Source organism: Diadema antillarum, unplaced genomic scaffold (genome assembly GCF_040938485.1).
Source record: "Diadema antillarum isolate AM-2024a unplaced genomic scaffold, OU_Dant_1.0 scf00000183, whole genome shotgun sequence".
In the NCBI taxonomy this organism is placed as follows: Eukaryota; Metazoa; Echinodermata; class Echinoidea; order Diadematoida; family Diadematidae; genus Diadema; species Diadema antillarum.
This window is the reverse complement of record NW_027271072.1, coordinates 887,774-901,752: the sequence shown is the minus strand read 5'-3', so window position 1 is coordinate 901,752 and position 13,979 is coordinate 887,774. Positions and strand designations below refer to the sequence as shown.

The window sequence follows — 13,979 nt, the reverse complement described above, 5'->3', positions numbered from 1 at the left end:
TGAACTTTAAAAAAAATCATAACTTTTGAACGGATTGTCCGATTTTCCTCCAAGTTCACTTCACTTACCAATACTGCTGCATTCACTCACTCCACATGTATTTGGGGAAACTTCCCCCTTTTTTATGAGCATACCCGACTTTTCACCCTTCCTCCTTAACCCTAAAAAGACTGGGCTATTTTGATGCCCAACAAGATTGGAGGGGGAGGGGCCGATTCAGTCACCCTCCCCCCCCCCCCCCCCCCCAAGATCTTGGCCGTTGACCGCAAGGAAATTTGGCACGTGCGTCACCTACGTTATCTACAAAACTGAATAGGTAATCATTTCACAATTATTCAAACTTATTTTTAATAAATCAATTATACTAATTTATGCATGAAATTTAAAAAAAAAATGACTGTAAATCTGTAAATAAAGGTCCAAAACTGCTCATTTTTGGTGTAGGTCCTCTTTTTAGAATTCTTAATGAATGTACATTAAAAAATGGCGGTATCAAAATTTTATATGTACATTGTATTTCATTGTTTTCGACTTTTTAAAAATCTTTTTGATGGAAATCATCGGCAACACTATTCTGATCATAAACAACATAAAATGAATAGATATTAATCAGTAAAATTAAAATGATATATTTATGAAATTTGGCTAGAAACAGAATTTGCATTGCATTTGTGCATGAAATCACATTTTTGAGCAATTTTTGGTCTGACATGCACTTACGAAATAGTGTATTGCGGAACTTCGGATCAGCGTATCCGGGCGTCATGAATTTGGTCTCAAAAGTTTTGGTCTGAGATTTTTACGTTACAGATTTATCGTGAAAAATGTTGGGGGATGGGGGGGGGGGGGGGGATGGGGGCTCAATCAGCCCCCCCCCCCCCAAGTCTTTTTAGGGTTAAATCTCCCCCTTCTCTCTGTCTCACATCCACCCCTTCTCTCTCTCTCTGTGAAAAAGCAATAAAAAATATCCATTACAACACAAATTTTTGTTTTTTGTTTTTTGTTTTTTGGAAAGGAGATCAAATATCACCTCATAACTTTATTAAGACATGACAATACATGTAGTTTTGTAACAATGACAAAAAGACAAGAAAGAGAGTAAAGAATAGTAAGCAAAAACAAAAAAAAAACGTGTAAAAAGGACACGCTACATGTATTAAATCCTACTGATTCAATCGTATTTCTACATCAAACTCTGGATGGTTTGATTTGGTTAAGTCCCAATTTCTATGCAGGCTGCAGCTTGAAAGTACACTCCTGACTGGCTCTTCTAGAGACAACCATTTCCTATGACCTAATCATGTGTTCTGACATCTATGGATCATTCACCTACTCACTAATTCCCTTAAGTTAAAAGCTGTTATTTTTGTGAGGGTGTAATTTTCGCAAATTTTACAAATCACTGCTGGGTAGCGAATTCAACAACACGCAAAAGTATCGCTACATGCTAGATAAGAGTGCACTTCCGATAGCCTCGGTGTCGAATCACGAAAATGTCTGTGACCTCCTCATTCACAAACGTATCTGTACGCAAAAATAACAGCTTTTACAGTATATCTACACTATTAAAATCTAAATCCTTGGGGAGCGCATCATACATGCAGCTGTCTAGCAGACTTGTAAGAGTGTTGCTCAATAGCGGGTCAAACGGATAAAATTATGCATCTCAAGCCCACTGTGTAAAACACTACAATTGGCTGCAACCAAAAATCACATCACATACAAATACATTGATGTGTATCTTCAAGCATGGAAGTTTTGAGAGGTTCAAACTCTCACTGGAATTAATCGACACATTTTTTTGCAATGTGTCACTTTACACATTCTTTATTTGCACACTCTTTGAGAAAACCATTTTCTAATTCTTCACATTCATTTCTTTCATTTTCACATCATTGATTGGTGATCAGTATATGGCATAAACATTGTGTAACTCTTTGTTATTAAGTCTACAGAAGCAGAATTTTATGCCGGTATGTTCTGGAAATCTTTTGGCATCAATACAAGGTAGGTCTGCACTTGTTTCAGTAAATTACATATCTGCTGATGTAAATGAGCAAAACTTTCAACCTCCGTAATTGCAAACCAAGCCTGCTCTCATCTTAGCTGACCTTTTTGGGGTTTATTTTTATCTTTCTGTCATGCAGTTCCAAAAAGGCCTCTTACCTACGACATAGATATGTCTACTTTGCCACATGCCAGGATTCTACGATTTCTGCACATACCCATACTACCTTCCAATAACGCATCATGCATGCTCTCTGGGAAACTGAAATAAGATTCCCAAACTGCCTTCACTCCACTTAAGACAGACATGTATGATAAATAAACATTCCCATACTTCTGAAATGTTACAAGTTACAACGAGTAAAATTTTGCTAAATTTCTGATCAATTCCTGTAACCACTTTCTGTGACATACACTTGTACTCTGAAAACTCTTACAAATATTTACAAATTCATGAGAGTCAAACCAAAAACGACCCAGCGAAAGAAAGAAAAAGAAATATGAGAAGTTAAATAAATTGCTTGTTTACACAACAATCAATACATCAAATTTTCAATCTTGTGCCCCAGAAGGCTTTGAAAAATACAATGTATCAGGTCACCTGCTTCCACACTACAGTGAATGCATGGAAATAAAGGAAGGTAAACAAACAAACCTGATAACTCCTGTATGAACAAGCTCATCTTTGACATTTGCACATGGCTATGGTCAGTAACTTCTATGTACATGAGTGCCCGCTGCTTGTACATCATTTCTAATCTAATCATGATAATCAATCATGATAGTCTTTGTGCAACATCACATGGGATTCATAACATATTCACTCCTGGTGTGAAGTCCCCAGGAAATTACAATAGATACATTGTAGCTACAGCACAATGCCCACACATTTGTGCACTCAATTTTCTTTCTTCTTCTTCTTCTTCTTCTTCTTCTTCTTCTTTTTTTAACACCACATGATGTGGATTACATAGACTTCACTGTGCGGATTCTTTTTCTGAAAAACAACAAAACTTTGCAGTGCCTTTGCTTTCGAGCCAATTAAAAAAAAAAAGTAGAAAAGATCATGAAGAAATCCTTTGATCTACGGCACTAACCACTGGCAGATATATTTCAAGAAAGTGATTAAGTGTACAGTCAGATGTGTAGAAATGAGGCAAAATTGCACTTAAATACTTGGGTTATGTTACTGACAGATATTCTTGGTTGCATGTCTTCCGATTACTACCATCATTTGGGTCACAAAGATTGGTACATTACAGTTACCACAAGCTTTGGATGATTTAGGAATGAGCTTGTCCTCCTCCAAAAGACACAGGAGATTTTCTATCTGGGAAAATACCTCTGCAATGAAACAATGATTGCCAAATGCCACCATACAAACCAAAGCTTCATCATAGCATGCTGTACATTATGGTACTGGCAGTGTACTGTGTACATCATTTAGAAAAACACCATGCACTCATCAATAGTGACCACAGTACACATACATTCACAGACTAATTACACATTTGCAACTGATTGACAAATTGCCCTACATCGACGTAAATAAGCACTGAATTGATCAGTGTTTTAGTAGCAGCCATGATAAAAAAATCATGGGCGTACATACTCGAGCAGGATTCGAACCTACGACCTCTTGATCACCAGACGTCATCTCCACTAGACCACCAAGCTTTCGCCCGACAGCAAGTGTTGGTTCTAATCCTTATAGCATGCAGCGGGTACTGCTTTGTTATTCAAATTCATGAAATTCTTCAGTCGAGATGTTTCAATTGCAACTGATTGACAAATTGCCCTACATCGACGTAAATAAGCACTGAATTGATCAGTGTTTTAGTAGCAGCCATGATAAAAAATGTATGTATGTACGCCCATGATTTTTTATCATGGCTGCTACTAAAACACTGATCAATTCAGTGCTTATTTATTTACGTCGATGTAGGGCAATTTGTCAATCAGTTGCAATTGAAACATCTCGACTGAAGAATTTCATGAATTTGAATAATTACACATTGCAAAATACATGGAGATATCTAACATACAGATGTAGAAGCTAACAACTCTGAACAGTATCAAAGTGTATCTGCAATCTATGAGTGCCAATATGTTTATGACAAAAAAAAAAAGAGAACTTTTTCTATCTACGCTATGCAAAAATGTCAAAGAAATGTTGCCTTTTGCAAGTTTCTCATAACCAAAGAAATGGCAAAGATTAGTCAAGTGTGTGATGAGTATCATTCTTTACTCCACACTTTGAAACAACGCATGTAGAGATTTCTCTTTTTCTCCTCCTTTCTGTATGGAGGCTTGGAAACATAGTTACTTTTCACATTTTGGCATACTAATATTTCTATTCACAACACCAACCAAATGGGAGGGGGATTCTGAAAAATTATTCTATCTCATAATTCACTCTACATCTTTAATCCATGCAGTCAAATATCACAGAATAGTAAAAGTAACAATTTGAAAAGTTTCTCATGTAATCTATCTCATCAGAAGACATGTCAACCACCAGAAGAGACTGCAAAAGACATTGCAAATTTTCAACACCAGAGCACTTGTAATGTATTTGCTTTCACTTAGAAACACTGACAAGATCTGTTCAACTTTCAATTTGCCTGTTTTCAACCAAGCAAAGAATGTGAACTGGAAGATATCTGTAGACGTTTCTTACTGGAGACCAGATGCTCTTACAAGAACAAAAGAGAGGAGACCCTATTTTTACCTATTTCATTTAAAACCTATTCATATGATTTTATGTGTACCCTCGGCCACCAAGCAGTAAACTTTTGCATGAAATCAGATGAATGGTACCAGTGTTGATAAACAGTTTTCTGCTTCTTATGATTTTATGACATTAACTTCTTATATGATTCACAACTTTTGATTATCATAAATTACTAAATGGAGAGGATTATTGTGAAGATGAAGGCACTCTACAGGTAGAAATTACTCGATGAGCTTCTTTGATTTGAAGTAGCGCCTCAGGTAGAAGACTTGCCATGTTGCTAAGCTCATCAGACACACCATAGAAAATATACTGAAGTATAACACTCTTGAATTTGTTGATTCTGGAAGCGAGAGAGAGAGAGGGGGAAAAAAAGAATGAAGGGGAAATATGCAATTTAGAGTTGAATCGCTGAGGGTGAATGTAATTTTGGAACAAGTTTATGTGATAAGTAGCACACACTCATATGCATACATAGTACATATATTCTAATCTTAATGAATCACAGGAAACATGAACATAAAAATCAAGTGATTTTTTTTTAATGATACATGTACTGTATACAGTGCAATCCCATTAAATAACGAACACGGTTATGATGGAATGCTCGATACAATGATGTAAAATTAAGGTCAAAAGATAATCATCTCTATGCATTTACGTACATTACTGTTCACCTATCATGAAATTTCAATATAATGAAAAACTAGAAATGTCGCTACGGCGACTGATGCCTCCGCTATAATGCATGATTCTCCCAATAGGTGTATAGTACAATGTCTTCACAATGTGTGATGACAGTTTCACATAACTGGCAAAATATCGAAATAACAGGTTTATCAGAAATATCTTGAATGTTCACTTTCCACGAACTGGGTTTGCTATAATTGTCTATTAAAGAGTGCAGGTACAATATGTACACATATTTGGGGAATTGAAAATTTTTACTTGACTTCTGACCGACCTTATTATAAGTTTATGCATTGAGTATAATTTTCAAGGTATGAAGAAAGAGTGTAATTACAGTACAAAATATATATATTTTTTCATTTAAACCTAACCTTTGACCCTTAACCTTTGACCTTTGACCTTCTGGCTGGAAATTTCCAAGAGAATCTCCATTAAGTAATACATGTACATATATTAAATTTTAAAACTAATAATGCAATCATTCCATATACTAGTATATGAGGGAAATAGTAACATTTTGAAGAGTTGACCTTGACCTTTGACCCCCTGACTATTGACCCATGACCCCTAAATTCCCTAGATAATCCCTGCCAGTCAGTACATGCATATGTACCAAGTTCCATGAAGATACATTGAACCATTTGTGAGAAAAGTGATATTGCAACATTTTCACCTAAACTTTGACCTTTTGACCTTTGACCTTATGACATGAAACTCTCTCTGGAGAATCTTTATGCAGTAGTACATGTCTACACTAAGTTTCAAGAAAATAACTGCGGGCACTGCATAGATATGGGGGAAATAGCAACATTTTTAGCATTTGACCTTGACCTTTTGACCTTTGACCTCTTGTCAATGTCACTAAAATCTACTCAACTAATTGTCCCATCATACATCATCCTTGGACCAAGTTTGGTGAAAGCTGCTTCATCCAGTTTTGAGTTATCACGTAAACAGATAAATTTTAGGATTTGACCTTGATCTTTGACCTTTGACCTCTGTCCGATTTCACTGAAAAACTAATCAAGTAATTGTCCCATCATACATCATCCTCCAACAAAGTTTGGTGAAATTTGCTCCATACAGTCTTGAGTTATCGCGTAAACGGATAAATTTCATGATTTGACCTTGACCTTTGACCTTTGACCTTTAGCCGATTTCACCTAAAATCTAATCAAATCATTGCCCCATCATACTTCATACTTGGACCAAGTTTGGTAAAATTCCAGTAAATATTACTCAAGTTATCGCGTAAACGTAAGCGGACGGACGTACGTACGGACGTACGTACGGACGTACGGACGTACAGACGTACGTACGGACGTACGGACGGACGGACGGACAACCCGAAAACATAATGCCTCCGGCACCACTACGTGGCGGAGGCATAAAAACTGAGAGTCCAAGGGACTTCATTGTAACTGGGAGTGCACTGTATAATATGTAGGAAAGACTAATTCTCAAATCAAGAAGGCCTTCATATCAATTTTTCAGGACATGCAAGAGGCATTTTACTTTGGAGGAAGTCTCCTGCAGAAATAGGGAAATTTGAGAGCTCAGGGCAAAGTAGTGACAGGTGGGCAAGCAAAAAGGACACATACACTGTGTGCAAATAAAATCTCTGGAAACATACACTCATGTATGGATAAAATGACGGACACATGATAATTGGTATTATTAGCTAACCTTGATACAAAGATACATTGCCACTTGTTTCTCAAGGCCCGGTCACACTGCCCAAAAATTAGAGCCTTACGCAATACATGCGAGATTTGCGCATTTCATGAGTTTGTCTGACGTGGAACCTTCGTAGTTGTCCGCCAATGTGCACCGGATCGGCGCTTTAGGTTTTGAGCAGCTCAAAACTCGGCTTCGCGTAAAAGTTTACGCAGTATTGCGCTGTTTTACATAATTTTTGCGTAGTTTGCGTAGTCCTTACGCGAACAATGTGCGAAATATGCGTGGAAGTTCAGTGATCGTTCGCGAAAGTGTTGCACTATCGCGTCTATGCGCGATTCATATGCAGTTCATTATAGTAATAATGCGCAGACTATGCGTGGTTTTCCGTGGACCTCAGTCGTCGCGCACAACCACAAATTCGCCCTATGTGGGGCATTTGCGTGCCTATGCGCTGAAAGTGTGTGGTTTGTTAGTGATTTTTGCATGATCTTTCTGTAGTTCTTGCGCAATTCATCAGTGATTTTCATCGCGTAAATCAGCGAAAATTCTCGACGGACAAGCACGCACAACCAAATTTCTTGTGTGATTCATGCGTTTACGCAACTTTTGGGCAGTGTGACCAGGCCTTCAAACTTAAGCTAGTTTCTAGCAAAGTGAAATGTGATTGATAATATTTCACATTTTATATCAACAAAACAAAAAGTGGTAACTCCATACCATTTGTATCTCGCATCTCCTCTTCACGTTTCTTCATGTATCCAAAGTCATTGACGATTGCCTCAGACAAGTCCTCTAGCCTTCTCAGCTCGATCTCCATTGGTTTCAGCTTCTCAGATTTGGCCAACTGGAAACCACCACAAACAGAAGGAATTATTATATATTAATATGGCCATGAAAATGTTTATGTTACTATAGTACTTCAGACTTAAACCTAGAGCAATAGACCGACAGTTAACACTTTACTCACTCAAAAGAATACATTAAATTTATGGTGTAGTGGCTGAATTGCATAATTGTCAGGTTAAAATGGTCACTTTTGTGCTTCATCAGGCAGTCAGTTATGCACTTTGCTGCTATTGGTGTATGTGTTACGTAAAAGAAACATCTAAATAAACAACACTATTTATTACAAAACTAGCTGTTACATTAAAAATGATAACATTACATGAAGCATAGCATTGTAAACCACAGTTTCCTACATTTCGTTTTTTTCTATGATATATTCTGATTGGCTACTTTGCTCCCACCCACACAATGTGGCTGTACTACTTAGTTGTCACAGTTTGTGACTGTATGACAAGTGTTGATATCTTCTGACGGAATAGTAAGTCACTATGCCGTACAATTCTCTCAAACATTGCCATCATTAAGAATCAATACAATCAAATCAAACCACACAAGGTTGTTACTACCAGTTTTTATCTTCTTATAATGCTTGGGACTTACATCCTCATAACTCTTGGCCTCAACACCGTGTTTGACGACAAGCGTGACTTCACGATCTGCAGCTCGCATCCCTTGAAATAAAGAGAACAGACCAAGATGGAGAAGATCAGCCCAGAACAAATAAAACAATGTCTAAAGCAGGCAACAACCTCACATACACTGTACCTGCAAATCCTAAAATTCAGCAAATAGGAATAACTGGGAATAAATAGGAATTTTCACAAATCTCCCATATTAGCAGGTGTTGATAAAAACAGGAATACATTGTTGAATTAAGCTTCTTCCCCCCCCCCCCCCCCCAAGAAAGAAGAATGTTCCTACAAAGGTTGCACATGACCTTTGAATGTTTGTATGGTGGTGAGGATATGTCCCTAATAGATGGGAACAGTTGTCAGGTATGACTTCATGTACAGCAGAAAAGGGTTATGACTCAAGACTGCGAGGAAACATCCCAACCCAACTGCAATTATGCTGGTGTATGAGATTATTGTACTAACAAACAACAAAAAAACAGGAATACAAGTTTGTTTCAGCTGCCATATATTTAGCAGGTTGTCAATGCTATCACATTCCACAATTAACATACTATTACTGAGACATTTGAACCAAATACTCAGTACATAGACTGGTAGATTACAAATTATACATTGTGTGTGAAGCTCGATTTCAGAAGTCAAACAAACACAAAAGAGGAAATATTTGTATGAACAAGAATCACAACAAAAACTCAGGACTATTGTAAGAAGAATTAACAATACATTGGAAATGCTTGCATTTATGTTGACTGTGTTAATCACTCATTATGGAACAGGTTACTGGTTGCTGATACAAGATGAGGTGATGCAAGCTTACCTCCAGGTACCTTGGTCATAAGGCATATTTCGTAGGTATCATAGTCATCTGTGGTGAAGGCAAACTTTCCCTCTTCTGCATCTTCCTTGGTGAAAAGCACATGTCCCTTGGAATCAGTGACCTAAAATAAAGACATTGAAAAAAGTTCAACAAACTTTGTATTAAGACTGTATGGACTTTCTCACTTCCTTTCCAATGAACACAACAAAATCCTTGAGCTTTCGTTAAACACATCATTTAGTAGTACATATGGACTCAGTTATCAGACAAGCAGCTTAGTTGGTTACCCCTAAATTAATTTGCAATTTAAACCCAAGTGTTAACTGCTACATGTAAGTCTAGTCAAGCTGACAAGATAATGAGGTTCATAACTAATATCCTGACATTGCTGCTTGAAGAGTAGTATTACACAACTGTACTTACTATTATGCAATTTGCACATCGATACCTCACATTCTTTCCTGCTAATATACTATGAAGTGTTTTAATACATGTACAGTCGTAATACTAAGTACATGACTGGAATATCCATGTCTATGAATAACAACTGACTCTCAAGTCAAATGCATTTGGCAGATTGCCTTAGAAACGCATCGCCTACCACACGCTATGAAACAGCCTGAAATCTGATAGGAAGAATATGTGACATGTATACATATCTGTTTTGGGGTAAAATAAACTCCACCTTGGAAAGACTTCTTTACAGTGAGTGTAAATGTATGTACACCCCTCCCCCATCAATTTTGCCACACCACTGACTCTACACTATCCTCCGCTTGTAAGCTTTGAACAAATGCACAACATTTGGCTAGTGGTGGGGTATTAGTGGGGGGATAGCGTGCATCTGTGCATTTAGCTAACAAGGGCAGGGTAGAAGTGTAGAGTGGTTTGGCAAAATTAGTGGGCGGGGGGCATGCTGGAAATCTTTCCCCTATGGAATGAATGAAAATCAGTTCAAAACAAGGAAAAGTAGAAATTAAGCGGTGCGTAACATATGTCCCCGCCGGAAGTAGCATTTAGTGGCAAAATGTACAATATAGGTAAAAAATCAAGGTCAAAGGTCTAAGAAGTCAAAGGTCAAAATTCTGTGTAGAAGTTTTGAAGCCCTCATCTAGTGCCATCACATAAAGCAAACGGAATCGAAATCGGGTTAGAAATGGCGAAGGAGTAGCATTTTGTAGCCAATGTACAATATAGGTCAAAAATCAAGGTCAAAGGTCAAAGAAGTCAAAGGTCAAAATTCTGCGTAGAAGTTTTGAAGCCCTCACCTAGTGCCATCACATAAAGCAAACGGAATCAAAATCGGGTCAGAAATGGCGGAGTAGCATTTTGTAGCAAAATGTACAATATAGGTCAAAAATCAAGGTCAAAGGTCAAAGAAGTCAAAGGTCAAAATTCTGTGTAGGAGTTTTGAAGCCCTCACCTAGTGCCATCACATAAAGCAAACGGAATCGAAATCGGGTTAGAAATGGCGAAGGAGTAGCATTTTGAAGCAAAATGTACAATATAGGTAAAAAATCAAGGTCAAAGATCAAAGAAGTCAAAGGTCAAAACTCTGTGTAAAAGTTTTGAAGCCCTCACCTAGTGCCATCACATAAAGCAAACGGAATCGAAATCGGGTAAGAAATGGCGAAGGAGTAGCATTTTGTAGCAAAATGTACAATATAGGTCAAAAATCAAGGTCAGAGGTCAAAGAAGTCAAAGGTCAAAATTCTGTGTAGAAGTTTTGAAGCCCTCACCTAGTGCCATCACATAAAGCAAACGGAATCGAAATCGGGTTAGAAATGGCGAAGGAGTAGCATTTTGAAGCAAAATGTACAATATAGGTCAAAGGTCAAGGTCAAAGGTCACAACTGAAATTCTGTGTAGAAGTTTCAAAGCTCCCATGTAGTGTTATCATATAAAGCAAACAGAATCAAAATTGGCTCATAAATGACAGAGAAGTAGCAAATTGAACATTTTGATCACACACGGACGCACAGACGGACGGATGGACACACAGACAAACACACGTACGGAGCCCGTTTCATAGTCCCCTGCTCGAACTCGTTCGGCGGGGACAATTAGAATGGATTGAATAAAAGGACATACAAATGAAATAGACAAATCAGAATCTATGCTTTTTTTTCCTACTACTCTTGTAAAATCAGGCAAATATAGACAAAACACAAGCAATATCATGTGATCTTCAGACGATGGCTTTTCAGTTAACATGGTATTGGCATTCTGATCCTCTTGAGTGCCTTCATTATCTCTTGGTTGTGGGTCCACATAATTAACCAGTTGAGGACAAGTCCCGAGTATACTTGGGCAAGTGTCTCTGGGAAATGCGCATTGTAGCAAAATCAGCCCGTCCTCAACGGGTTAATAGTATTCCATGGCCATGCAGCACTCACCCATCTGTCACTGTAGACTCTTATCCATAATAGCATCACTTTTTTGTGGAAGTTTTCTTCTAAACTTTCTTTCATCAAGGCATATTATCATGATATACTGCACAAGATTTTCCTACATTCTTTCAGACATCAATCATGATGAAGTATTCTTTAAGGTAAACCAAAGTGCTACATACGTCGTAAGTGCTTGCCCAATTGCTTGGGGCAAGTGAAAATTAGTCAGGCAAGTGTTTTGGAACAATTAGAGAAAATACATGCCAAAACTGGGCAAGCAAAAAGTCTTGAAGTCACCTTTTTCGCTCCTCCTACAAACTCCCAGATTCAACCACACAGAAGCCCAAAGATAATGACCGTTTAGTGATGCAATGCACTAAATTTCACTCATCAGCAACTTTCAAACACTTGGTTCTACTTGAAGAAAGCCCCAATGCAATGCAATGCCAACATTTGATCATCAAATCAATTTGTTACTTCAATGTGTGCTGTTTATTCAAACGATTGTGTTTCATTATGCCCTTGACTTACAATGATTTTCTACATCAGTTTCTCATAATTTCGAGCAAATTGTCCAAGGTTTGACCTCCCATGCCAAAATTCAACCACACGTAAATGCATACATTGTAGATGTTCTAGATCACTTTTAAATGTAGCGGGCGTGTGAATTTTGGACAGCATTGTGGTCGAATTATGGGTGGCTTGCTTTATTTTTGAACTTTCTTTTTTATTTTGAGTAAGGGAATATTCATGTTCTGGCTAGTACACTAGTATTCTGCAACAATTTGAAAATCTGCTTGCCTGACTGACTGGCAAGTGGTACAAGAAAAAGTTAGATCATTTGTATTAGCACCCTTGCCTTGGTTATGTGATACAGAGAACATCAAGACGTAATTATGTTCTATGCAATGATACAGTGTACACTGTAGCTTAACAGACGGATTCTATTTCTCCTGGCCAGATTATCTGTGGCCCAGGTGTGCTGTAATTGTTGTACACCATTCTTCAACATCCTATAATCTTCACGAAGTCAAAGACCTTAAGTTATTTGTCGTTTCATCATGTTCATCATACATTTTTGTAATTTTACTTTACCACAACTTGCTCTCTCGCTCTTCTCAGGCTCAGCTCAGCTGTTGATAGAGACGAGCGAGGTGTCTCCAATTTAATGAATAGGTGTATTGAACACTAAGTAAATATACAACTACAAATGTACACTACATGCATGTCCATCCATAAATTCATACGTCGACGAGTTTACGTTACAAGGCTGTGTATAGACTAGTGAGCTTGCGTGATACTGTACTACAAACGTCCGTAGGAATCTAGGAATGTAGGATACAAATACTAGTAGATTAGAATCTTACACGCTTTACACCGTACCCCCATAGTCTACTTACGTGCAAAGTCGTTTTGTGGCCAGGAGCGTCTGACAATCTGTAGTCCCCTGTAACCAAAATGTCCTTGTGAATCTCTTCTTTCAGACACCGTCTGATATTAGGTGACAGCATGAATGAGATTCCATGGGATTCTACAACCAAAAGGCTGAGAAAAGCTGCAAATAACCCTATATTGGCTATCATTATGGTGCCTTATTCGCGGCGATAAGTACGAGTAATCAACGTACAACTGAGACGTGGCATTCACAATACACGTACAAGCAATAGGCGCGTGTGTATCGTGCGTGGACAAGTGGTCACACCGCGATCACGATCGACGGGTCAATCGCACGCAGCTGAAGAAAGGAAGCAGGAAAATGTAGCATCGTATGGTATCTGTTACGAGTCTGCGCTAAGAGGAAAAAATCTCTTTAGAGAGGAAAAAAAAAAAGGTTCTCTGGATATCGATACTGGTCACAATATTATCATAACTGGTTAACCGACCACCATGTGAAGCTTTATTTCACCTCCATGACTTTAGACGGTCACTCCTTGGCATCATCCTCGGCATCATCGTCCTCATCGTCATAATCATCATCATCATCACCATGATCACCATGTAGCAACGTGACATCGCTAACATCACTAAAGTTATTATCATAATAAAAAGCTCCGTTGACAGACTTCGATATCTGTAACTGCCCTTGATAGACCCATAATTGCTTACTGAAAAAAAAAATATTCGGTACAAAATTAATACTGTATGTCAGAGGGTAAAGTAAGAGGTAAAATGACTGAGAT

The 13,979-nt window shown here is 38.0% G+C and overlaps 1 protein-coding gene across 1 annotated transcript; it reads right to left on the bottom strand.

Moving 5' to 3' along the window:
• Positions 1–3,911: 3,911 nt before the first annotated feature.
• LOC139723206 (transmembrane emp24 domain-containing protein 10-like) lies at positions 3,912–13,419 on the bottom strand. Its single transcript, XM_071634466.1, has 5 exons — positions 13,200–13,419; positions 9,410–9,530; positions 8,558–8,628; positions 7,829–7,955; positions 3,912–5,084 (listed from the first exon to the last, which is right to left on the bottom strand). Exons 1-5 carry the CDS (start codon positions 13,380–13,382, stop codon positions 4,963–4,965), a joined length of 624 nt encoding a protein of 207 aa, XP_071490567.1. The 5' UTR covers positions 13,383–13,419; the 3' UTR covers positions 3,912–4,962.
• Positions 13,420–13,979: the final 560 nt, after the last annotated feature.